The 27,156-nt window shown below is 41.9% G+C and overlaps 1 protein-coding gene across 4 annotated transcripts in view; it reads left to right on the forward strand.

Moving 5' to 3' along the window:
• Positions 1-27,156, forward strand: part of GRHL2 (grainyhead like transcription factor 2) — a 191,880-nt gene that overhangs the window by 103,364 nt on the left and 61,360 nt on the right. For all 4 annotated transcript variants that reach the window (XM_010374178.2, XM_030937320.1, XM_030937322.1 and 1 more), the window contains exon 8: positions 14,200-14,294. In XM_010374178.2, coding sequence (XP_010372480.1) covers positions 14,200-14,294 — 95 coding nt within the window. The remainder of the gene's footprint in view (positions 1-14,199; positions 14,295-27,156) is intronic.

Raw genomic sequence — 27,156 nt, forward strand, 5'->3', positions numbered from 1 at the left:
TTGCATTCTGTTGAAAGTAGTTTTATAATAAGGTCACGCTTTTTTGAAAACTTAAGCTTTCAAAATGAAATGAAAACATTTCTTCACTTTTGATTCTCCATAGTTCTCTTTAAGGGTAAAGGAAGCCTCTCAAAAGACTCTTGATCACAGACTTTAGTTGACCTCTGTGAATGATTCAGCATGGCTGTCCTGTTAAGGTCTAGAAGCTCTTTTTAATCCGGAGTCATGCTCCACTTTCAAACAGGAATCATAATTAAAACTAAAGGACAGTTTTATTTTAACTGTTAAACAAAATAAAGAGTTTTTTTCTTTGAGTTTTTTAGAGGAAGCTGGCTTTGGATGTGCCCTATAAACATGCTTTCTCAGTTTTTATAGCCAGTCCTGGGCTTGGCTACTGTGAGAGCTATGCAGAAAAGTGGGAGGTTGGAGATTTAAGGTGGTGTGTGGGAAGAGGTGATGTCCAATTGTTGGGAGGTCAGGTAGCCAGGTGGCTAGGTGGTCAGGTGGTAAGGTGATCAAGTGGCCAGGTGGCCAGGTGGTCAGGTGGCTAGGTGGTCAGGTAGCCAGGTGGTCAGGTAGCTAGGTGACCAGGCAGACAGGTGGTCAGGTGGCCAGATAGCCAGGTGGTCAGGTAGCCAAGTGTCCCGGTGGCCAGGTGGCCAGGTAGTGTGAATTTGTGGCCCCAACAGGCCTGGGAGGCAAGGGCACCAGCAACTCCCAACTCTCTTCAGCAAGGCTTCCCACCATCCCATCTAGTTTAGTTCTCTGGCTCTCTGGAGGGCTGTCCTTTTCCCCAAATTATACAGATTTGCTGTCTCCCTACAGTCTGGAAAATGTAGGTCTTCCCTCCCTTAAAAATAACTCAAGTAAATAGAATTTCATTTTTTGATGTTTTTCTAGGCTGTTTCCATACTTCTGAATAGATATGAAAAATAAATTTGGTTACAAACCTAACCAAACCTCTTGAGAGCTCCCAAATTAAAAAAAACAAAATCCAAGGGCTGGTGAGAATTCAGGCTGTAGTTAGAGCTCAGTCAGAAGAGCAAGCTCCATCCTCACGTCCTCCCCAGGACCAGATGCGAGGGGGACTCTGGGGTGTGGGCCAGCAACGGCCTCACTTGCAGCTCCAGATCCTTCTCTGTTGCATCTGCCCTTGCTGTTATCACGAGTTCATGTGCAGTGTAAGACATGCTCTGTTTTCTAGAGACGTGCTAAAGCTGCAGTTACGGAAAACTCCTTTTCATCTCAACCTTGATTAGAAACATTTCTGTGATAAAAGTGCGGTAGGCTGTGAAGGTTAATTAACTTAAAACACTGTAAATGCAAGTGTTCTCTAAAGTTTAATATTTGTTTAGGCAGAAAATAATTTTCGATCATAATTGAGCCACTGTGGGTTTTCACTTACTGGATAACTGTCTCAGGATGAATCCTGGAAACTGATTCTCTTGAGGCCAGCATCTCTGGGGAAAATCCCTTCTGCTGTGTGTGTGATAGGGGTGGTCCTCGGGCTCCCTCTGGTTCCCTCCAGGGAAGGCTCAGGATCCTATCCCCAGCTCCAGCCCCTGATCCCTGCGGACTCCCTTTCAAGCTATTGCTGGGCTCTCCTCTTTCCTTCCACCCATGTTTCTTAAAAGAGGAGCCTGTGCTTCCTGCCCGACATCTTAAACTATCACTCATTTCTCAATCTAGCATAATCTGTCTTTTATTAATATTTTGAAATGACAGATCTCTTTTCACCCTTCACTATGTTTTCCTACTTATTTCCAACCTCTTATTTGACCCTTCTCTGGGGTTCTCCTTGCCTAGAATAGCCCTCCCTCACTTCTTCACCTGGAAGACATCTCACACCTTGAGACCTTTTTCCCCTAAGATTTTCCTAATCTTCCCAGGTAAAGTCAGCTGCTCCCCCTGTGGGCTTTGCTTTAGATCTAAACAATAGCACTTGGCAGGGTTTCACTTGGTTCATTCATTCATTCATTTATTCATCCTACTAGATGCTGAACTCTTTGAATGAAGAGAGGAGTTTTTTAACCTTAAATCTTTGTATGCTTAGCAGCTGGTACAGAACCTGGCAGAGAACAGATGCTTAACCAATGTTGCATAATCGATGAGCACACTGCCATGTGTGGTTTTGTGCATCTAGGTGACAGTGACAGTAAGCAGGCATGTGCCTGGCTCACTGAGAAATCTGACTGGGGTTGGACTCTCCTCTTTCATGCTGAAAGAATCATTTTTGGTAGTATTTTTCTGATACTAGAAGACTATGCCTTTAGTACTTCCATTTCTTATATTTAAATATATTTTATTGTGCTATAAACATTTTGATGTAACTTCAATACCTCTGAGACTTAATTGCTAGCCTACAAACATGATATATATATATACTCATAAACAAGGATAAATGTCTCCTTTTAAACTTAACTAGAAATTATTTCTGTTTTCCTGAAACAAACGTGGAAAATTGTTGAAAGGCAAACTTTTTTTTTTTAAAAAAGTAGCTAGATGTGTAATTAAAACTTACAACAAATGTGTCCCTCCATCATTTTTCTTCGCTGCTCCTCGGAACTCAGTTTTTCTGGTTCCAGCATATTATCGTTTAATAAGCCTTTTCTGATATTTCTCCTACTCCTGGAAATGTTAAAGCTATGAGTGGTTAACCAGAAGGAATGTTACAGAGAAGATAAAAGCAGACAATACTTGAAGAGCCCTCTGAGGGTCTGTGTTAATGACAGGGTAAAGCTGTCCTATAGAGATACTGGTTTAGATGATGAGATTTCAAAATCAAAACACACACACATACTCACACGCACAGATAACTGAAACCACTGATAGACCTATTGTGTTTAGTACCATACAATGCTATATTTCCTGTCATTTTTTATACACATTTACTAGACATTGAGTTGTTTTTCCCCTAACTGATGGGACTTTTGTTATATCCATAGTTGTAACATCATTCTTTCATCTCCAGCATGGAATTTATACTTTTGATTTCATGTTGTTTGTTTGGAACCTCGTTTTCTTTTTTCAGATGTGCATTTAAGGAAACTTCAAGCACTCTCATAGTATTATAGTTTTCAGTATTATTGGATTGGCTTAAAAATGACATACACACACACAAAAAATCCTAGAGATACAATTAGATAGTTCATAAGACTCATATGTTTCATGAGCAAAACTACAGAGCTGGTCTATTCAGCCACCCTCTAGCATTTGCTAGAAGTTTCTGCCCCTGTGGCCTTCAATAGAAACAAATGTATGTCTTTGTAACATCCACAAATGTGAAATTAGGCAAATTTAAAGTTTTTCTTCCTTGTTTACAAAACCTGAAACTTGCCAAGTTTTTTCAAAATTAAATTAAACTCTTTGAGGTTGTAGAAGCCAAAATAAGGTAAAGCTAATCTGAAGAAAACTCTTTGAACAGGCTTCAGGAATGTGGACCACCACTAGTTTCTCTGCTTTTGAAAAGACATGTGTTGAAATAATTGAGTGCTTAATAAATGAGAGTCTCGTCATTGTTCAACAATCCTGTGCTATAGGTGCCGTAGTGCCTCCATTTCACAGATAAGGCAGCCAGCTTAGTGAGGTCATGTAGTTCTCCAAAGGTTGCTGTGGACTCAAGTCCACTCACACCCACCATCTGGGGTCAGCATTACAACAGTAAACTGTAATAGCAACAGCAGTTTCCCTCCTTAGGAGAATTCAAATTCCTATTTTGACATAATATCAAAATCTCTAACAATTTCAGCATTGATGAAAAATAAGTAAAAGTACACAGGACCAGCAACGTGAGTCATTCAAGTAGCAGTTAATGCACAAATCATTCCTGCAACAAACTAGAATAGTCCATGAGCCACTTCCCACTGGCTTAACACAGGTAAGAGGTTTACCTTCCTAAGTCACTTAACTCATTCTGTGTCTGTGACTTGGGCAGTCAGGGGTAAGTGGGAAGCTTGATAATGAACATTTATCTTACTATATTTTGAGTTGCTCAAGTAATTGGGCTTGTAGTTTAAATTTAGTGAAAGATAATCCACTTGAAGATTTGTAGTCTTTGTTCTGCACTACCAATTACCAATTAAAAGTTGGAAAAAAGTTATTTCTAGTGTTTGAATCTATTCAGTCTGCAACTCTGAAGTACAACTATAAGTGTTTGAAAATTTTTTCTCACACTGAGGGTTGTTAGACACTAGAATGAGGCTGTGGAATCTTATAGAACAGACGTTCTTGAGACGCTTGCCAATAATATAAAATGCCACCATTTCAGAAAGAGTTCAGTTTCATTTTATAAATTAGAGTTGGTGTAACCAAGTGTTATAGTTTCTGGAGATATCATCTGGGGCGGGAAAAGATTAGAGAGCTTTGTGGGAGAAGGGGCCCTGTTTGCTGGGATGATTACTGCTGATTAACCACTTTGGGCAGTAACTTCTAATCCTACATGCCTATAACTTCTTGTCCCCTCATGTACTTTCAAGAGTGTCAGTATATTAGACAGCAGCATGAAGAATAGAAAACCGGCATATGCTTGAGTAGTTCATGCAGTGTTACAAGCGTCTTACTTACCAAAGCACAGTGTGCATTTTCATTCATTCAGAAAACTGTCAGAAACTGCCAGGTACTTTTGTGTGATTTACAAATTAAATTTGTGGACAGAGATAAAATGGTTATAGTTAAATCTCCCTGAGCCACATGGACTAATGAAAGGAGCTGAATGTTAAGCCTGTCTGAGTTACTAAATCTGGAGCTATGTGCTGTGGTGCAAACATGGGCACACGTGCATGTGTATTTATGTGTGTCTACGTACAGGATATGACCTATTGTCAGTTTGAAATCAAGTTTGCTAGTCAAGACCAACATTCCTTTTTTTTTTTTTTTTTTTTTTTGAGATGGAGTCTCCCTCTGTCGCCCAGGCTGGAGTGCAGTGGCGCGATCTCAGCTCACTGCAAGCTCCGCCTCCCGGGTTTACGCCATTCTCCTGCCTCAGCCTCCCGAGTAGCTGGGACGACAGACGCCCGCCACCTCGCCCGGCTAGTTTTTTGTGTTTTTTTAGTAGAGACGGGGTTTCACCGTGTTGGCCAAGATGGTCTCCATCTCCTGACCTCGTGATCCACCCGTCTCGGCCTCCCAAAGTGCTGGGATTACAGGCTTGAGCCACCGCGCCCGGCGCAAGACCAACATTCTTAAAAAATGAAATCATATAGAATAAAAAATACTAGCATACACAGAACATAGTAATGGGTTACAATGTAAAATGTTCATACTCTGTGCTTCTGGTCAGTACAACTTGAAAGCTATAACATTGTCTGTATAATTCCTTCTCCACAAACAGGAGGGTGAATCAAACCCAAGTAAAATATTAGATGTAGCCTAAAAGGAAAGTTCTAAGAAACACAAATGTTATCTGTGAGGGTATTATACTAAGCCATAGAGAGTAAATAGTAACGATATTATTAATAATTATGCCTTTAATAATATATTAATAGAGGAGTCACTCTATGCTGGTCCCATATGTTTCCATAATTTCAGCTGTAATTGCCCTGGATTTTGTGTGGAAAGGTGCTCATTTGGCTGTGTAGCAGAGAAGTCAAAGGCCTCTGGCATGTATGTAGATGAATTTCATAAGTTCTAATCCCAGCTTCGCCCCTTACAAACTTGACTGTGGGGGATGGGGGAGTACTTACATGCTTACCTGTTTCCTATTCTATGACGTAGGAATAATAACAATAAAAAGCTACCAAGCAAAGCTGTCTGAGGTAATACTTGTGAAATATATATATGTTTAGCACAGGGCTCTCAAAAAATGGTGGCCATTATTATTATTTGCTCATGGGCCAGTATTTCAATGATGGAAATACTTTAGTGCCTCTAAAAATCAGCTCTAGTGTCAACACACTTAAGGAAACCCAGTCAGTTCACCTCTGACTCTGTAAAGCATTATGAAGAAAATAATGAACTCATAAGTGAGTTCTTGTGAGTCATTCAGGTTTTAAGAAGCCACTGCTTTGATTTTGAAAACAGAAAAAAAAATCTCAGAATCTATTTAGACTAGGGTTCATTTATTCTGCCTGTTTCAAGTCAGAGCAAATGCTCCTGGAATGACCCTCTCCTGTTTCCTGAGTTTGAGCCGATCCTATTGGACACTGCAGACAGGGAGAAGTGGATGTTTGAGGACAGGTGGGAGGTGCAAAGTGGAGACCAGTATTGGTCCCACCTTCCACTGTAAGACTAGCAGGGCCCAGTTCTCTTAGCTATTGTCTCTATTTTGTAGAGGAGGAAATTTCAAGTTCAGAGAAGTTGAGTTAACTCACCGGAGGTCTCAGGGCTTGGTGGGAAGAAGGATGGAAAATTAAATTCAGGTCTGTGTCTCCACCACCATGTCCTTTCTCTTTATGCCTCGAATGCCACCCTGTAAATAGACTTATAAGCATCAGGACCCCAAATATATAAACTATGTCGAGCTCTCAGCTTTCGTTAAAAGCATCTTATTAGGCCGTGGTATATGTACCTTGAGTCAGCAATCGTGCCCAGAGCCATTTTCAGCATTCCAGCTTCATTATTTCACTAGTCCAGACAGAATCCGCACCTTTCAGAAGAGAAGCAATCTTTATATTAATTATGCCACTCCTTTTAATCTCCAACAATATATACAAAAATAATTAGAAGGGGTAGTTATAATTTACCCAGCGTGTGAAGCTTAATTAAGGTGGAGGAATTAACACTGCCTTTGACGGGATTTCCAGAATCACACTTGCACCTACGATCAGTCTGAAGAAAGCTCAGCCTCCAGAAGTCTGAATTTAAAAACCTATTAACAGGCCAGTGATTATATGCAAAAGATAAAAAATAGAAAAGATAACAAAAAGATTCACCATAACAATTCAACTAGAATTGGATCCCAGAATTTCTGTGCCAAATATAACTTGCCAGAAACACAAACACAAAGCATTGCACTTTCACACATCCTCAGCAGCCCTTTGCTGAAGCACTGCAAAGTTTATCATCATTTCCCCAACACAGACACTTCTTGTTTTCTTAGAAAGGCTAACTTTGGAATTTTTCTTTCAGTCTTCACAGTGCTTGCAGTATATGGAGATACTTTCTTGTTTGTCTCCTCTCTACTGAAGCACCCCAACCTTGTCCTTGTCAAGGAATTTGCAATGATCCCAAAATGTCCAGTCTCTTTGCCTCATCAAGCTTACACTCCTTTAGTGCTTCCCAACAAACTAGTAGCCATTGTAGGACATACTGTGATCCCAATATCTGCTGACAATGTATTGTTGAATTTGCAAGACGAATATGGGCAGTGGTTAAAAATGTGGCCTTTGGCATCAAGCAGACCCGGATTCAAATCTCAGCTTGGCTTGTTACCAGCTACATTATTTTCCACAAACAGCTTCACTTCTCTGTGGGAGGAAGATGCTGATTCCTGCTTCATAGAGTGGTTGCCAGGATTAGCAGAGGTGATAAAAGCTTCACATAGGCTTGGCACGAGCTTGTAAGTTCTCTGTGACAGGTATTATCCTAAGAGCATTTGCATTTTAATGCCAGGAGATGACAGTGTCTTTATCCAAAGGATGGAGTGTTTTAGGATGAGCTTCCAGGCATAAGAATAAGAAGACATCCTGAAGCAGGTGGTGCTTGAATCTTACTGTGCAGGTAACTGCCTGTCCTCCCATATTGATATTTAGTCCTCCTAAGAAGGGAAATCTGAGAAGCGAAGAGGAACTCTCACATGGACTTCATTGATAGTTGACATAGGACCTTAATGACAGATATAGCACTTTTTTTGTTTGTTTTTTTTTGAGACAGAGTCTTGCTCTGTCACCAGGCTGGAGTACAATGGCACAATCTAGGCTCACTGCAGCCTCTGTCTCCCGGGTTCAAGCAATTCTCCTGCCTCAGCCTCCTGAGTAACTGGGATTACAGGTGCGCACCACCGCACCTGGCTAATTTTTGTATTTTCAGCAGAGACAGGGTTTCACCACGTTGGTCAGGCTGGTCTCAAACTCCTGACCTCGTAATCCGCCCGCCTTGGCCTCCCAAGTTGCTGGGATTACAGGCGCGAGCCACCATGCCTGGCCAAATATAGCACTTTCTAATACTGTGTGGAATGAACCAAATGCACCAAAATAATCCAATAATGAAATTGCTCCTTTTAATTATTTTGGTATTTCCATTTTCCATAGAACAGTATTAAGTGTGGTCCCCAGACCAGCCACATCAGCTCTACCTGAGAGCTTGCTAGAAATGCAAATTCTTGGCCACATTCTAGACCTATGGAATTGGAATCTCTGAGAGTGGACAGAGAATCTGCATTTTACCAAAGCCCTCCAGGTAATTCAGGTGCCCTGCAACATTTGAGAAACACCGTTATAGAATATCCACTCAAGCCTGTCAGCCATGGGAATTTGGAAACACTTGTTCTGCTTTGGGAGGATCCTAGCAGGTCCCTAGAGAATTTCCGTGTGTTCCCATACACTTCACTCTGAGATTCCAAGGACACACACAGCCTTAGAGAGGACCCTAAACATTGTGGCTGTATCACTGGCAGCATATGACATTAACAATGAGATCAAGTTCACTCTTATTTTATTAGAAAGACTCCCATTTTTTTCTCCCCATGGTTTTATTCTTTTTGTTGTTGTTGTTGTTGAGATGGAGTCTCTGTTGCCCAAGCTGGAGTGCAATGGCGTGACCTCAGCTCACTGCAACCTGCGCCTCCCGGGTTCCAGTGATTCTCCTGCCTCAGCCTTTAGAGTAGCTGGGATTACAGGCACCCATCACCACGCCTGGCTAATTTTTGTATTTTAGTAGAGATGGGGTTTCACCATGTTGGCCAGGCTGGTCTTGAACTCCTGACCTCAGGTGATCTGCCTGTCTCAGCCTCCCAAAGTGTTAGGATTATAAGAGTGAGCCACCACGCCCAGCCAGCATAATTTTCTAAAACCTGTTTCAATCAATAATAATATTGTTGCATCTTGCCTGTTTTGGAAAATATTAAGTCATTTTCCTGTTTTTTCACTTATCCTCGCGAGGTAGATGTTAGTATTGTGTTTACAAACTAGTATTTAAAATCTGTAGTTTTTATGTTGCCTTGTCACTTTCTTTAGGGTAAAAAAAAAGTCCATTTGAAATTCAATATGTTCACGATGATGTGTTTTATAATTCGTTTAAAGAGGGATGATTATTTTTTAGCTATGGTAACTATCATTGCAAAAAGAAGCCATTCACTCAGGTCACATGAGTTCTAATCACAGGAAGGAATCCCAGATGTAGGAGGTTGAGAGGGACCCTCGAAAATGATATGTCCTCGTACTAACTCCCAGAACCTGAAAATATGACCTTATTTGGGAAAAAGATGCTTGCAGATTGTGATTAAGGATCTCAAGATGAGATCACTCTGGATTAAGGTGGGCCCTACATCCAATGACAAATCCTTAGAAGAGAAGGGGGAACAGTTCGGGCACGGTGGCTCACACCTGTAATCCCAGTACTTTGGGAGACTGAGGCAGGTGGATCACCTGAGGTCAGGAGTTCAAGACCAGCCTGGCCAACATGGTGAAACCTCATCTCTACTAAAAATGTCAAAAAAAATTAGCCAGGCATGGTGGCAGGTGCCTGTAATCCCAGCTGCTGGGGAGGCTGAAGCAGAAGAATCACTTGAACCCGGGAGGCAGAGACTGCAATGAGCCATTGCATTCCAGCCTGGGCAATAAAAGCAAGAGTCTGTATCAAAATAAATAAATAAATAAAATAAAGAGAGAGAGAGAGAGAATGGGGAACAGATGCAGAGACACAGATGAGAAGGCCATGTGAAGACAGAAGCAGAGATTGGAGTGACACACTGCTGGCATGGCACAGCTTGATTTCAAACTCCTGGCCTCTGGAACTGTGAGCAGAAATATTCCTGTTGTTCAAAGCCACCACGTTTATGGTAATTAGTGATGACAGCTCAAGGAAACCGGCACAGCAGCTCATGACTATGCCTTTTCCTGACTGTAGCTGTCAATATTGACAACATTTGGGTTTGAGAAACTTTCTTGAGAAAATAAGTTGAGGAAGGCTCAGCACCAGGTCACTGAGTTTCCATTCCTACCGTGGGCCATAAACTCTTAAGCATACAACACTCACCAAAGGACATTCACCCAGCTTTCAGAAACCGGAGGCACAACTATTAGCATTTTATTTGTCGGACAACTATGCATGTGGACGAAGTCACATCGGTTTGCATCAGCTGTTTAGTCTCTTGGAAGACTTTGACGGTCATGAAGTGGGAGCAAAGCTATTGTACCACCTGTAGAGACTGAACACAAAGGGTAGAGATGAGCAGACATTTCTTGTATGGTATAAGGCTGGAGAGGAGTACATGACATTAGTCTCTTAGTTATCTTTCTTGTTTAGAATGCCTAAGGATCCGTCCATTTGTTCACTGAACAAACTTATGGAGCACATCCTATAAGTATGATATTAAGCACTGAGAAAGCAGCCGTATTTAAGATAAGTTCCTTGCCCTCATATAACATATACAATTAATGAGAAATGCTGGTGATAAATAGTAAACTAATAAATAAAATACTTGTACATGCCATGAAGGACATATACAAGGTAATGGAACCACCCAATAAAAAGTAGTCTTACTATCCTTTTGCTTTGGGCATAAAAAACAGATTAAGGATAATCGTCTTGTTCATTTATTTATCTATGTACTTTTTTATATTCTGTCTCTGAGACTGAAAGAGCCAAAAGATCAGGGACCTAGTTTTGTTTCTTGCTGTTTCTCAAGCATGATGACACTGCCTGGCACATAGAGGGCTCATAGTAAATATTTCCTCAATACATTTGTTGATTAAGTGAAGGTGATAGAAACTGACAGGGACCTTGAACAAGATTAGAGTATTTTATTTGTGTCTATATCGCATTTGTTTTTGAAATTCTTTCCTTATTTGAGCTAATACGCTTTTTATGGAAGACATTTTTTATGTGGAGACGCTATGGGAAATAAAACCTTATAATGTTGTAACTCGAGAGCTAGGATACATGTTTGACCAAATTTTCTTGGTTTGTCTTTATTTCTAGATACAACATTTGCTTTCTTTTTTATAATTCACCTAAAAGCTGCTTATTTTTAAATGTGTATTTAAAACTTCAAAGTTGCGAGACTGTCTTTTAGAATAATTAGCTATAAAGAATCAAGGACTTCAGTTGATCTGAATTCAATGGTCTTCTTTTCTTTTCAAAATTTTAAGAGTTTGGCTGGCCTGCTGGAAGCACAGGTTTATATTTAAAATCATCCCAAGTATAGTCGTATAACCTTGTTCTAAATTTGAAAGATATAAAATTGTTTTTCTTTGCTTTTTGTTTTCTCTTTTAGCTTTAACTATTTATTTCAAAATCGGTAAGAAAACTGAATACCCTAAGGAAAAAATGCACAGAGGACAGAACAGGAAGTGTTGCAATAAATAAATACATTTTTAAAACAAAGAGAAGGGCCGCGTGCCATGGCTCACGCCTGTAATCCCAGCACTTTGGGAGGCCGAGGCGGGTGGATCACGAGGTCAGGAGATCGAGGTCATCCTGGCTAACACGGTGAAACCCCGTCTCTACTAAAAATACAAAAAAGTAGCCAGGCGTGGTGGCAGGTGCCTGTACTCCCAGCCACTCGGGAGGCTGAGGCAGGAGAATCGCTTGAACCCGGGAGGCAGCTCTTGCAGTGAGCCGAGATCGCACCACTGCACTCCAGCCTGGGTGACAGAGTGAGACTCTGTCTCAAAAATAAATAAATAAAAATAAATAAATAAATAAAACAGAGAAAAAAATAAAGACAGAGAGTCAAAAACAAAATGAAAGATGGTTCAACCTCTTTTGCAATCAATAAATTACAAATTAAATTAATGAGTCACCATGTTTTGCATATCAATTTGGAAAGAAATATTTTGAGGAAACAACAACACGTGTGCTGTTGCTGTGAACATCAACTGTTTCAGCTTTTGCAGGAACACTTCGACAACATGAATTAAAAGCCTTACTTTTTTTTCCTTTGACCTGCTATTTTCACTTCTAAGAATATATATTAATGAAATACAATTAAGCATATATGCATTTTTAGCTGTAAAGATAATTAAATAAAACATTATTTGAAATAGAAAAGTATTGGACATCATCTGGCCGAGACAAGCAAAATAAAGTCATGGCACATAATTCAATTTAGTGGTATTTGGCCATTAAAAGTAATTTTACACCAGTTTATTGACATGGGAAGATACTGATGATGTGTTAGGCAAAAATAAGTACATTAAGAAATAACTGTTATAGTATTGTATAATATATTTACATATTTTTGAGAAAGGGAAGCAGAGAGAAAGATAGGAAGGATAAAGTGTACCACAGATCTGTTTATAGTTGGTTATTTGTGGACGAGAAGATTGTGGTTGCTTTTAAATATTTTTCTTATTTGTTCATGATCTCTGACTCTCCTGTGGTGGCCACACATGCTTTTATGTTGAAGTGTGTGCTTTATTTAAAATGTAAACATGTAGTTTGGCTTTAAAATTTCCATGGGGGAAACCACAGAAGCACGGCAAAGGACATTAGTAAGCAGTCTCCGTAAGGAGACACCTGGTTGGCTATCCTGTGTGAGAAGAGATACTTGAACTTAAAAGCGGTAGAAGAAGTGTGAATATATTGTCAGTGGAATGCTGCCTTGTGCTCATCAGATTGGCAAGAAAGTAGGGAGAAAGAGGGAAATAGAGTTCTGGTGGGAGGCTGCACTGGCTCATCCATCCTGGAGACTGAGTCTGGAGGGCTGTCCTGAAGAGCACATTTAGGAGCTTTTTATGTGATCAGCCATCAGTTCAGCTCCCAGGAATATGAATTTTTATCACAGAGTTGTCTGTACCAGAGAGCAGAGACAACTGAAGGGTCCATCTCTGGGATGGGGGATAAGTAAACTGTGATCGACAGTCCCTGCAGCCACAGTTAGAAACAGGCATGCAACTAGCAGTAAGGTTAGATCTGAAAAGGTCTATAGTGTGGATTGCCAGATAAAATACAGGGTGCCAGTTAAATTTGAATTTCTTATAAATAATGAATACATTTTGAAGATAAGTATATCCCAAATATTTGCCCAATCTGGCAACTTTAGTCATAGAACAACAGAATTTATGATAATTAAAGCTATGTACACAGGCAAATCAAACCAATATATTCCACAAGAATATATATTAACACATTTATAGCTATTGCATTGGTGGGAAGGATAATAGGAAGAAAAAGAAATATATAGTAACCAAATAAAGTCGTAAAATAAGAGAGGGCCTTGAATAGACCAATGTTGACAGTGAACTAAGTATGATTAACTCAACTCTCCATAGCTAAGTCCAAAAAGAATTTTTTTTGAGATGGAGTCTCACTCTGTCACCCAGGCTGGAGTGCAGTGGCACGATCTTGGCTCACTGCAACCCCCGCCTTCCAGGCACGAGAATCAAGCGATTCTTGTGCCTCAGCCTCCTAAGTAGCTAGGATTACAGGCATGTGCCACCATGCCCGGCTAATTTTTGTATTTTTAGTAGAGACAGGGTTTCACCATGTTAGCCAGGCTGGTCTCAAACTCCTGACCTCAGGTGATCCTCCCACCTCGGCCTCCCAAAGTTCTGGGATTACAGATGTGAGCCACCACACCCGGCCCCAAAAAGAAATTTTAAAAAAACTTTACTGTGGTCTCCTGAATTTTTTTTTTTTTTTTTTTTTTTTTTTAAACTAAAGTCCTGATGACACTGCCTGGCTGATGAACAGAATATTCTGTTCTACCAAAAATTCTGTGTGGAGTACCCTGGTACTTCTAGCAAAATTAAGTGGCAGAAAAGTGAGCAGGAGGGAGTGTGGGTAGGTGACATGGGGCTTGGGAGAAAAGAGAAAACCTTAATAATTTTATAAAACTAGTAAAACATGAAATTAATGAACAAATTAGCTAAGAACATTGGTTTGCTTAGTTTTACTCTTTTAATAGAGGAACATGCTTACATTCTTACAGAGTAAGTATTAGTAAAAGAACATAAGTGAGCACCAATCCTTAACTGTTAGCATGGAGATAGCTAGAAAAATAAGCAAAGTTTAAATTTACCCATTGGAAAATGATGGTTCAGTACATGTCACTGAGTCACTCTTACTGCTTTAAAAGCTTCTTTTTTTTAAATGTTACAGCTGATTACAAGGAGAGCTTTAATACGATTGGAAACATCGAAGAGATTGCATATAATGCTGTTTCCTTTACCTGGGACGTGAATGAAGAGGCGAAGGTGAGTGACAAAATAGCATTGATTCATTGTTCATACCTCCTAATAACGTGCCCATCCTCTGCAGTTTATTCTTTTTTAAAAGCCTCTATCGGTAGCCTCCTATTGAAAAGAAAATGAACCTTTCATCTTTTGCCTTTGTGGAGGGTAAGGGAGAAAAGGGAGCGTGCTCCTCTGTGGCTTCCTGTAGAATGTAATGAGCCAAGTTGCATGTCCCACCCAAATCCTTCAGGCCCCAGGCTTCATTTTAGCACTTGGAGCTGGGAAGATGAGGCCAGGAAACCTTTTCTCTCTGCAGTGCAGATTTCCCCAACGGCCTCTCCGTGCAGCCTCCTCCAGACACAGGGAGGAGCTCAGAGCTGATGTGTTCGTAGGTAAGCTTCTGGGCAGACCGCTGACCCCATAGCCCTTCCAGGCTTAAGCTGGTTGAAGGATGGAATACAGGAAGCAGGCTGCAGGTCCCTGAGCTCTACTGACAGAGGTGTGGCCACCAGTGCGACCTTCAGCCACTTGTTTAATGTTGGCTGCTTAACTAACCTTTTTCTGTTTTTCGTGGTGCCCACATGGTTTAAGAAGTACAAAGGCAAAATCTGTGGTGATGTGAGCCCTGAGAAGAGACGTCCACTATTGCACCAGTTTGGATAAAAGAAGGCTTTTATCCAAATGGCCACGAGTCTCTTTGATTTTATGAAAACCCCAAACCGTTCTGCTATGCCCACCCTCCTTTCTGTGTTCCTTCGCTTCTGATCCTTGATTCTTATTTTGCACTCATGGGAAGGTGCCAGATGAAACCTAAGCTTGTTTTTTGGTTTAGTTCTGGACCATCTAGGAGGGTGTTAGAAGAGTTTGTCTTCAAGCAAATGAAAAGGTCAATGTACACTGCTCTGGTCAATGCTTTATTGTCTGAGAGCAGGGGGAAGGCTGGGTGAGAAAGGAAATGGGTTGGGAGTTTGCAGGCACGGCTACAGAAGAAGAATTGCCCAGTGTCTCATTTCATTCAAGTATAAAACAATGTAGAATAGGCCTGAGAAAGGCAGCCTAAATGGGCAAATGGTGATCGAGTGCCCGTACAGCCTGGAGAAGTTTCTGTGGCTCAGTCTCAGTGCCTCCCAGAAAGGAAGCAGACCTTGCCGTGGGGTGCGAGATTGGTCCCACACAGAACTGTAGGCAAATGTGTCTCTAAGGTCCACTCCTCCTTCATTTAAAGTTTCCTGCCCAAGCCATGTGCTTTTGGCACTTTGTTAATCTCCTCGGCTACCCGAGGCCCATTCTCCCTGCCCCTCCCCTCTCCTGAGAACACTGTGCTCCTGTGCTCAGGGCTATCTGTACCTTTCCCACATTCCTGCCTAGTGCCTCCTTATTCCAGCCAATGCTTGCCCTTTCTCATGGTTCCCTCTTCTCTCAGAGGCTAGACTGCCGGACCTGATCAGTAAGAGGCAGTCTGTGTAATGGCACAGGACTAGGATGGCCACTGAGCCATCCTGAGCAAGTTATCTGACCTCTCTGGGCCTCGGTTCTGACATGCAGACAAACACACAGATTTCCAAATGTCTCTGCTATAGCCAGCATCATGCTGAGGGCATAAAGCATGATGGATGATCCAGTGCTCTGGGGAGGGAGGCCTGGGAAACAGTAACTGAGCAACAGTGTGACCAGGGAGAGGCAGGGCCTATGTCAGAGTCCCTGGAAAGAAAATGGGGTCATGTAGCTGGAAGTGTCTTATCAGTGTTAAAGGACCAGGCCTGGTGGCTGATGCCTGTAATCCCAGCGCTTTGGGAGGCCAATGTGGGAGGATCCTTGAGGCCAGAAGTTCAAGAGTAACCTGGGTAAAGTAGGGAGACCCCATGTCTACAAAATAAAAAATAAAAATTAGCTGGGCAGGGTGGCATGCACCTGAAGTCCTAGCTACTCAGGAGGCAGAGGTGGGAGGATTGCTCAAGCCCAGGCAGCAAAGGCTGCAATGAACCATGATCATGCTGCTGTACTCTAGCCTCAGTAACAGAGCAAGACCCTGTCTTAAACACACATACCACCACCACCACCACCACCAACAACAACAACAACAACAACAAAACAAATGTTAAGGCAAGCTATAACTATGAGCTGTAATCATTACCATAATTTTCATTATCACGCAATCTGTGATAATGAGTGCTAGTGGGTGAATGTTTTAACTGTTCTGCTTCAATAGGAACCTTTTATAGAAATGCCTAACCTAGAAGGGACAGTTTAATGATGGAAGCTTCAGGCTCTGTAGTAAACCAATGAGATAGTTAATGTGGAGTTGAGTTGAGCTTCCAGCCCAGTTCATTCCGACCACTCATTCACCATAAGCAGGAGCTTACTTTCCTTGTCTAAATGTGTGTGCCTGTGCATGTGGGTGTACATGTCAGTATGCATGTGTATGAACCATGTTGCTCAGAGCAGACAAGTTTAAGCTCACATATGCTTTGAAAAAAGACAGTGGAGGATATTTTATATTGCATTGTTTTATGTTGCAAAATTTGTTTAGCTTCATTAATAATATTTTAAGTGACTATCACTTGGTGGCAGCAATTGTTTGAGGTTTGGGTTAATCAATAAGTAATGAAAAAAGTTCCAAATATTTTTCTCCAGACTAGTGAAGGGCTTTTAATGTTTTATTTTACTTTAAGTCCCTGGATACAAGTGCAGAACATGTAGGTTTGTTGCATAGATATACGTGTACCATGATGGTTTGCTGGCCCTATCAACCCATCATCTAGGTTTTCAACAAAGCAAGAGGTAAAAGCCCTGCATGCATTAGGTATTTGTCCTAAGGCTCTCCCTCCCCTAGACCCCCACCCCTCCACAGGCCCTGGTGATGTGATGTTCCGCCTCCGTGTCCATGTGTTCTTATTGTTCATCTCCCACTTATGAGTGAGAACATGAGGTGTTTGGTTTCCTGCTCCTGTGTTAGTTACTGAAGAGCTTTTAAAGAGAAACCATAAAAGTTAAATCTACTTCATTAGAAAGGCTGAGAGGATTTTTTAAATCTGCGGAGCCTAAGGAATTTCTCTAAAATATCATTGATTTTATAACAAGCGGACTACAAAAGGCAAAATTGCATGATTGTTGAAAAAAAGGTTTTCAACAAAGCAAGAAGTAAAAGGCATCCCTCTCACAGTGGAAGTGTCTGTGATCTTCGTGTTGTGGACCTATCTGTCACGAGTAGTTGCATTTGCTTTCAACTTCCCATTAGTAACGTCTGCACAGAAATCTTTCCCAGGCTTCAGGGCAGCAGGCCCTTTCAGTATCACATGATATTTTAGTTTGTATGGCCAGAGGACACAAACTTGTGGCCTGCAGCCTTTAGATGGTCCACAGAATGCATATATGTATGTGTGTGTTATGCATTTTTGTACTTCTATTTAAAATTTTAACTTTTTTTGGCCCACATTAAATAATCAGAAGATTATTATTTTTAAAAATCCAGGTTTTTAAGCCTCTTGCATAATTAAAGATTCTGGCAACCATTAAGCCCTAGTGTTTGCAAGGTGATGAGTGACTCTAATAACGTACTGGGCTCTTTATGGCTTTCTCTAGCATTCTCCATTCTGGAATTTTCCCTGCCTAGCCCTGGTGAACATTTGAGTTTTCATGCCCAACTATGCCCCCCAGGCAACTGATATGCAGTTTATCTCTTCACTGCCTTTCAGCATTTAGGAGGGTAGTGACACAATGCAGGTTGAAGCCATAGGTAGGTTCAGTCTTTCTGCCCGGAGCTCAGAGGAACGGGGCAAGCAAGGCCACCAGCATTCCCTGGCTCCCTAGCTCCTTTGGCCTGGTCCTCATAGTGCTGCAGCTGCAGCAGGCCAGGCACTGATTTGTGTCCCCACTGCTGAAGGGGGAATCTGTGACATTCTTCTGAATGCTCACAACAGTGGTAAATCTTGGTCTTTCAAGGTGTTAAAAAAAAAAACAAAACACCAGAAACCACCTCGATCCAAATGTGAATACATATCAACAAGCTGGATAATACCACCTGAGGATTAAGGATGAGGTTTTTTTGGCACCAAGTTTTATATATCATCTTTGGAGCCGGCCATATCAGAGGAGACCTTCTAAATATGCTTTAAAGCCTTGGCAGCATCATTGGAGAAACCTGTATGTCTTCCCAAGATGATTATGTTAAAGGATAGTTTTTATTTGGATATTTAGGTTTTGATCCATTTATTTAAAAAACAAAAACCAAAAACCAATCCAGTATTTGGTATTCTTGCCACAGATCTATAATCAAGACCTGATGATAAGGCTTATGGATTTTTCCAAGGCATACATTTTCTTTCATTGCTGACTTACATTTTATTTCTACCTCTCATTTAGCATGAACAGAAAAAAAGGAAAGACACGAAACTCTAATCATTAAATTAAATTAAATTATAGGAAAACGTTTTCCCAGGGAAGGTGTTAAAGCTATTAGTTAAAACAAGGTTTGGGGATTAATTCCAGATTTGCAGTGTCCGTTGCAGGTGGATTCTCGCAAGACTATTGCAGAGTTCTTCAACCCAGAATCCGTTTTGCTGGTTGTGACACAGAGTCTTTGCAGCAGAAATAGTCTCCAACAGGATCGGCTTTTGTCCTCAGGGTCTCTGCAGTCTGGAAGCCTGTGTAATGTGAACAGGTGTCCGTGGGCTGCTGATATCTAGGTGGACAAGGTTCTGAGTGTCCACACTGTCACTGCTTGGAAATTGATGGCGGTCAGGGCCCAGTGTGTGGCAGCAGAAAGCACTGAAAAGGGGTTCAAACAACCAGATTCTAGCCCTGGCACCCAAGTAACTGGCTTTTTACTTCCCCCGTTTTTTTTTTTTGGCAAAAAAAAAAAAAAAAAAAAAAGCCATAAAACAATGGGAAGTGTGTGTGTGTGCACATATGTGTGTGTGTAGATTAAGATCCCATCCATATCATCCCAATGGGAGGACTTCTGTGTCATATTCTTTCACATGACTCCCATTTACAAGAATTTTTAAATTTTCATTCTCTCCTTACACAAACACTGGCACCTAAGAAGTAGATTTGTTGGTCACTAATCCCTAAGATGAGGAATTCCCACGCCAGATCCTAGTGAGTTATTAAAGGGCTGTGAGCTTAGATTCCTGGCACCGAGCACTGCCTTTTCCAAGTGATGACATCACCCCCAGAGCAGAGTGCAGCAAACCCTAATTACAGACTTCCTTTTCTCCTAGATTTCTAAGGAGTCTTGAAACTGGGCCCCTTATTTTTGTCCAGGGCTGTTTTCTCTGTTCACAATGATTTTAAGATTAAACCAATCTTGGTGCGCTACAAAGACCTCCCTCATGTGACCACAGAGAAGAATTACTTGAGCATTAAAGAGGCTTAGTGGTTTAGTGGTTTGCACTTTCAGGAACATGTTTCCTTTTCGGATTTTTTCACTGGAACACTGTAACAATTCCTCCACGTCTCTATGCTTCACCCTTCCTTGGTTTATAATACTAAGATTTAAAAAAGCTTTCTTTCCATGAATATTTTTTAAATTGCTCTGCCTCCAAACCTTTTAGAATGACCTTAGTTCAGGATTCAGTGAAAATGTTCACTACCATTGTGTCTGGAATTGATGGGTTCTTGGTCTCGCTGACTTCAAGAATGAAGCCGTGGACTCTCACGGTGAGTGTTACAGTTCTTAAAGATGGTGTGTTTGAAATTTGTTCCTTCAGGTGTTCAGATGCGTCCAGAGTTTCTTCCTTTTGGTGGGTTAGTGGTCTCGCTGGCTTCAGGAGTGAAGCTACAGACCTCCACCATGTTACAGCTCTTAAAAGCAGCATGTCTGGAGTTGTTCATGCCTCTCGGTGGCTTCCTGGTCTCACTGGCTTCAGGCGTGAAGCTGCGGACCTTCCCAGTGAGCGTTATAGCTCATAAAGGCGGTGCAGACCCAAAGAGTGAGCAGCTGCAAGATTTATTGCCAAGAGCAAAAGAACAAAGGTGCCACAGTCGGAAGAGAACCCCAACAAGTTACCAGCCCTAGCTTGGGCAGCCTGCTTTTATTTCCTTATCTGACCCCACCCACGTCATGCCAATTGGTCCATTTTACAGAGAACTGATAGGCCCACTTTACAGAGAGCTGATTGGTCCGTTTTGACAGGGTGCTGATTGGTACGTTTACAAACCTTGAGCTAGACACAGAGTGCTGATTGGGGCATTTGCAATCCTTTAGCTAGACACAAAAGTTCTGCAAGTCCCCACTAGATTAGCTAGGCAAAGAGCAGTGATTGGTGTGTTTACAAACCTTGAGCTAGACACAGGGTACTGATGGGTGCCTTTACAAACCTTGAGCTAGACACAAAGTGCTGATTGGTGCATTTACAAACCTTTAGCTAGACATAAAAGTTCTCCAAGTCCCCACCTGACTCAGGAGCCCAGCTGGCTTAGCCTAGTGGATGCTGCAGGGGGGCTGCAGCCTGAGCTGCCCTCCAGTCCCCTGCCCCTCACGCCCACACTCCTCAGCTCTTGGGCGGTCGATGGGATCCAGCGGTTGATGGGATCGCGCGGTTGATGGGATCCGGTGGTCGATGGGATCGGGCGCCGTGGAGCATGGGGTGGCGCCCATCGGGGAGGCGGCTGAGGCCCAGCGAGAATTCCAGCGCGGTGCGGCAGTGCTGGAGGACCCCGCGCGGCTCCTCAAGCGAAGCCAGAGTGGACACTGAGGCCGAGGAGGTGCCAAGATGGAGCGAGGGCTGCTAGCACGTTGTCACCTCTCACCATCACACTAAATAATCATGCTGACAAATAAATCTACTACTAGCCGTCTCCGATCTTTATGATTTTTAGAAAAGTCTATTATAATTCAATAATATAAAACTCTGATCTCCCAGGGTTATTCTTTGCTGCCTTCTAGGCCAGTGCCTCCGTTTTCAGAAGCAGAGTGATTACTTTCCTGAGCGATGTGTATCCCGCTCCCGCTCCCGCTGTGTGTTGAGTTGCAGGAGAGGACTTAGGGGTATTGGTTTGTCTAGCCTTCTGCTTTGTTAGAGCATCAGCGAATGTTCTTCCTGCATTTTGGGATTGGGGAGGGCCTTCCAGACAGGAAGTTGTTGCAGTTTTGGAAAGGGCCAAGGACAAAGTAAGGCATCTGCTTTTATCTCTGTTAATAAATTTTCCTAATGAGATTGGAGGTGGGCAGGGCTGAAACCCAATGGAGGTGGGAAAGGGAGCAAAGAGCCTAAGAGACATCATGGATAATCTTCTTGGGCCTCTTAGATTCTGATTCCACTAAATATTACCTCTCAACATATCAGGCCCTGCAAGATTGGGCAAATGGAAAAAGTGAATTTAGAACTCAGGGCCCTATGAGTCCAGAGCCCATGCTGTTGACTATCCTGATAGAGAGAAATTTGATTTTTGTTTTAAGCCAAAGCAAGCTATGATTTTTCTTCTTCAAGCAATCTATAAGGGACAAACTGTGTGCATCCAGAAAGAAAGAAAATGAGTGGCTAACCCCATTTCCTTGAGCAAAGCAGTTCAATCAGGCCACCCTGCTTTCGCCACGTGTCCTGTCCTCATGCCACACTTTCTCCTTCCCCACAAAAATGGGCCTGCTGGTCCAGCACTTCCAGCATATAGGGCTCTCCTTATCCACGTCTTCTGTTACCCTGGTACATCACCTGTCCATATCATACATATTGACCGGAACTGATGTGGGAGTGAAAATTCCTTTCACTCTTCAATGGAGCATTGGCATGCTGATTAGCCTAACACTAGTGAGATCCTCTGCAAAGATCAGTGCATGTTTTCAATTACAGTGCTGAGACATATCAGTGTTTTCTTCTCCGTGCCTTTACACATTTATTCTTCATTTCCCCCAACTCTCTCCAGCTCCTTTCCCTGGTATCCTGAATTCCATTTTTATTCATTTACACGATCTCTGTACACCTTTCTCTAGTATATTTCTTCTGTTATGAATAGTGGAGGCAATTCCTTGCTCTTTTTTTTTTTTTTTTTTTGCAAAACCATGCAGGAAGCACAGCACTAAAAAATTTCCAAAACAAGAATGAGGGTTATGATCAGAGAAGATAAAGCTTGCAGGAGGCATGCAGTGACCCTCCACTCTACATGTGCAACTTAAGAAATCCAACAAACAAATCCTCACATGTACCAGGGTGGTAATTGGAAGTGACTACTTACGCATAAGCCAATATTCCTTTTAAAGAGAGATTCCTCTAATCTTGGGTCTCTTTGGAATGCTTCAGATGCATTGGATTTACAAAAGAGGTGTGCATGTAGTTTTTGAAACTGTGGGAAAATGCAAGGTGAGGAGACATATTGATATTTCCTCTGGGCCCTATTTGCATTAATAGTTTTGCCCCATTGCCTTCCTGTTGGATTTTGCTTTAATACTAACAAGTACATATCATCTAAGAACTGAGAGCCTGTCTCAGGGAGGTAAACAGGGATGTGCTAAGATGAGCTGGCTGGTGAGAGGAAACTAAAAGTGCAAGTTGAAAGTAAAATGTTCTCATCTGTATTTGTAAATCAATTTTTAAGGGAGAAAATGAAGTTGATTTAAATGTCCCAGTGCTGCCTGACAGCTGCCCTGGACTTACAAGTGCATCTGATGTGGCCTGGGTCATGTTGATGACAGTGAACTAACTGGCTTCATGTCGTGAGATGTGACTAGAGCCATCATATAGGCTGACTTACTATCTCCATAGAAAACCTAACTCTCTTCCTCCTCTCACTTCCTCTGCTCACCTTCTCTCTCAGTGTTGTCTTTTCAAGGTGAGCAAGCCAAGCCTAGCTTTCTGCTCCAGCAGCTGCTATTAGAGAGGAAAAACAGCTCTGTGTACTCATTATCTCAATTTCAGTAGCTTGAAAGATAAGATGGTGAGAACCGCAGGGCTTTGGCCATAGCTTATGAAAAAGGAATAAATTGGAGAAAACACAGGTGTTCTAACTTCTTGTATACTGCAAATTATTCAGTCTCTTTGGGTGAAAAATACGGTTATACTAATTGAAAGTCCGGCTTGTGTTCAGTACCATATCATGGCAAATCCATTAAGTTGTCTCAAATGTGTTATTTTTCTCCTTTCCCTCCCTCTGTCTCTCTTCCTTTTTGGTCTAAACTGCTTAATCAGTTTTTATTGAGCCTCCATTGTGTGCCAAGCCAGCTCTTTTGAAAGTTAAAGTTTTGGTAGTCTTAACGAATCATGCTTTCCAAAGGGCTGTTCCTAAATGGACAGCGTTCTTGTTCTGCTGAACTCCATTGCTGGATACCAAAGGAGAAGGGAAGATGTGTAAATACTGTTTTTCAGGATGAAAATGGAAACCAAAGGACTGTCTGAAGGAGACTACACTCCTGAGTGCCCTGTGGGTTCATGACCTTGCTTATTCCCCAGCCTGCACCCCTCAGCAGCCCAGTGCTTTTGACTGAGGAGTTCTTTTTCGGCTTACAAGACAGTCTAGGATGATATGGGGTTGGTAGATGTTAATGATCAAGAAAAAGTTATACACCAATTTTTTGCCTAAATTAATGTTTTGCCTGATTTTAAATAGGCAATCTTGTGGAAAATTACAGAATATTACAAAACATATCCCTTGGTCTCAAGAGTAAAAATACGGTTGGGGGACACTCCTAGGAGGGGTCTTGAAAGATTGAATTGCACACTGCAAAGCAGGGCAAATGGCATTTTTATGTGTTTGCTGAGGTGTGGTGTGGGTAAAGGAAGCCTTACAAGAGAAAAGTAAACATTTGCTGGAGTCTTTGGTACTGAACTTAAACAAAGCCATTCCTTTGTTCCAGTTTTATAAGGTAATGGATGTTAGGAAAAGCTATAAAGCTGGAGTTAATTCATATATAAAAGGAATAATCTTTGGAAGGCATCTCATCAAAGGTATCAATGGCTAGATCTTTGTTAGGATGGTTTCTGGACTGAGTTTTGCTTAGGACTCTGTAATTAACATGTACGAACTATTGTATTGTGCAGAGAATTAGACTGCATACTTAGATTTCATAAAATGATTGTGTGTGCATGTGTACACAATGACTAATATTTGTTCAGTGATTACCCTATACCAGGCACTCTGCCAGGCACTCCATATATATTATGCAATATTCATATTTTTAAGTGAATAACAATTTCCATTTAACTAATGAGGAATTTGAAGCCCAGAAAAGTTAACTAGCTTACCTGAGGTTGCACAGCTAGTGCATGGTAGAGCTGGAATTCTAACCTTGGGCTGTCTGGTTCTGAAGCATGTGCTTTTTCCATGGCACCTTTTTGTTTTGGAAAGACCTAGTAGTAATATCTCCTTTCACCTCTGACAAGGGAATAATCATTCCTGTGAAGCAGCACACTCACTGCACGTCAGGCACTGGGCCAGGCGGTGGAGGTCCTGAACACAAGCCAGGCCGCATCCCTGCACTTAGAGAATGTTTGGACTAGGCTAGGAACTGAGATGCAGATGTAAATAATTGAAATACAAGGTAGGTAAATGACAGTGACTCTACGGGAGATAAAGTGCTAGAAGAAAAGGTCTGAAGAGAGAGGCAGCTCCATTATTCATTTTTTTACATTTTATGTTTTAAAATTTCAAGTGATAAATGGAAAGAGTAATACATTTGATACCACTTACCCTTCACCTAGATTGACTCATTGTTAATATTTTGCCAGATTTGCTTTATCTCTTCTCTCTCACTCTCTGTCTTTCACACACACACACACACACACACACACACCCCTACACCTTAGTTCTAAGTACTTCAGCATGTAGAGAGGTCCTCTTTCTGTGGGATCGGGAAGATACAAGGAAGGATGTGGCATGTAGGGTGTGTCTTCCGGATCAGGTGGACTTAGACATAAGGAAGCTGGAAGAAGAGTGTGCGGTGGGGAACAAGGGAGTGTCCAAAGGTGCAGAACCTGGAAAGCACAAGGAGAGAGGGCACTGCACCACTCAGGAGAGTGTGACACTCAGGAGACAAGTTAGTGTTAGTTGTAAAGAGGTGATGATAGAAGTCATGAGAAAGGTTGAGATTGCTGTGGAGAGAATTGGAGGGTGGGCAAAACAGGGTGAAGGATGGGACTTTAGAAAATGTAGAGGGAGAGGAGCTGGAGAAGGAAGGGGTGGTGAGTAAGAGCGGAGAAGAAAGGGGAAGGAAGGAAGGAGAAGGAGGACAAAGAGGACAAGAGAGGGCCACCAAAGTCCAATGGTTTAGGCAGTGATTGTTCAAACTGTGATCCTCAATAAGCAGCATCAGTGTTGACTTGGGAGATTGTTAGAAACACAAATATTTGTATCTCCCAACCCAGGCCCACTGAATTAGAAACTCTGGGGATGAGGCCCTGTAACCTGTGCTTCAGCCAGGCCTCCTGGCGATTCTGATGCATACTAAATTAGGAAACGCCTGTTATAAAGATGCTGCTGAGAAGGCTGCCCTTGCTTTGAAGAAAGCAGTTTCAGAAGTAAATTTATACATGCACCTGTGAACAAAAGCCACGTAGAAAGAAGTTCATTGCAGCATTGTTTATGACAGGAAAACACTGGAAACAATCTAATGTTGAAGAAATTGTCATTCCACATTTCGTGCTTTTTTAAAGAGAGAGAGAAAGCGATCTTCAGACTTTATTGTTAAGTGAAAAAAGCAAGATGCAGACCTGTGTGCGTTTTATGCTACCACTTGTGTAAAATAGGAAATGATGTGTATTTACATTTGCATAACATGTTTCTAGAAAGATACTCAAGAAATTGTTGATTGGCTGGGGAACAAGGAAGGGAGGTAATTTTCACAGTTTACCCTTTTGTGCCTTTTGGATTTTGTACCATATTCAGATATTACCAACTCAAAACAAGTTTTAAGTATTAAACATGAACAGAAAAAGCTTCACGTAATAAATGCTGAAAAAGTCAAGTGAATGAATCTTTCCGCCTGTACTGAAGTTCTTCTGCCTGGGAGCTCATTATTTCACCAAGCAGCCCAATCTCTCATTACGCAGTGTCAAAAGTCTCCCTCACCCCGATGTCCTGCTTCGCAAGATCTGCTCATGACAGAGCCGAGCGGGAGAAACTGTTGTGTTTGAAGAGCAGTAAAGGTTTCTGCCTGAGTGACTTCCCCGTGTTCTCCCCAGCAATACCTGGGATTCAACCCCTCCCAAAGTGCTGTGGGGAGAGAGATTTAATGTTTTTAAATCAATGTTTCTTAATTAAATGTTTGTTCCATTAATGCAAATCAGAACTCATCTACCTTTGGATCATTTGAAGTTAGCTTCACAAAATCCCCAGGGAGAGAATCCGGCTGGAAGGTAGCAATAGAGGGAGGAAGTAGTAATCCTACAGGAAGGAGGGCTTGAACTGGGGGACCCTGGGAATGCTAAGGAGGCCACCCAGGCCACCCAGGCCACTAAGGAGCATTCAGAGAGGTAAAATGGAGAGGACTTTGTTGACTCTGCCGTGTGGGTGAGAGCTTGGAGTTCAAGAACAGGACCAGCTGAGAGACGAGGTGTCTGAAAGGAGAGAGATAATGTTGATGATAGTAAAATTCTTTCGATTTTCATTACACTCTACAGTTTAAAAGTATTATTTCATTTAAGTGTCACAGTACCAAGGCAGGGATTGTTATGCCTATTTGAAAGAAGAAAGTGAGGCCCAGAAAGGTCAGACAATGAGTCCGAGGCTGTAGTGCTGGGCTTTGCACCAGGCACACTGTTTTGAGCCTCTTGGAGGATATTTTTTTCTGGCTTTGCTTTACTTTCATTATAATCAAACCTAGGTTTGGCTTCTCACCACTTGAAAGCCAGACTCAAGAGACAAGGGTGGGTGGAAGGAAAAGCAGGTTTATTCAGAAAGGAACATAACCGAGAAGATGGTGAGCTAATGTTCTAAGGTACCATCATAGGTC

Source organism: Rhinopithecus roxellana, chromosome 9, assembly GCF_007565055.1.
Source record: "Rhinopithecus roxellana isolate Shanxi Qingling chromosome 9, ASM756505v1, whole genome shotgun sequence".
NCBI lineage: Eukaryota > Metazoa > Chordata > Mammalia > Primates > Cercopithecidae > Rhinopithecus > Rhinopithecus roxellana.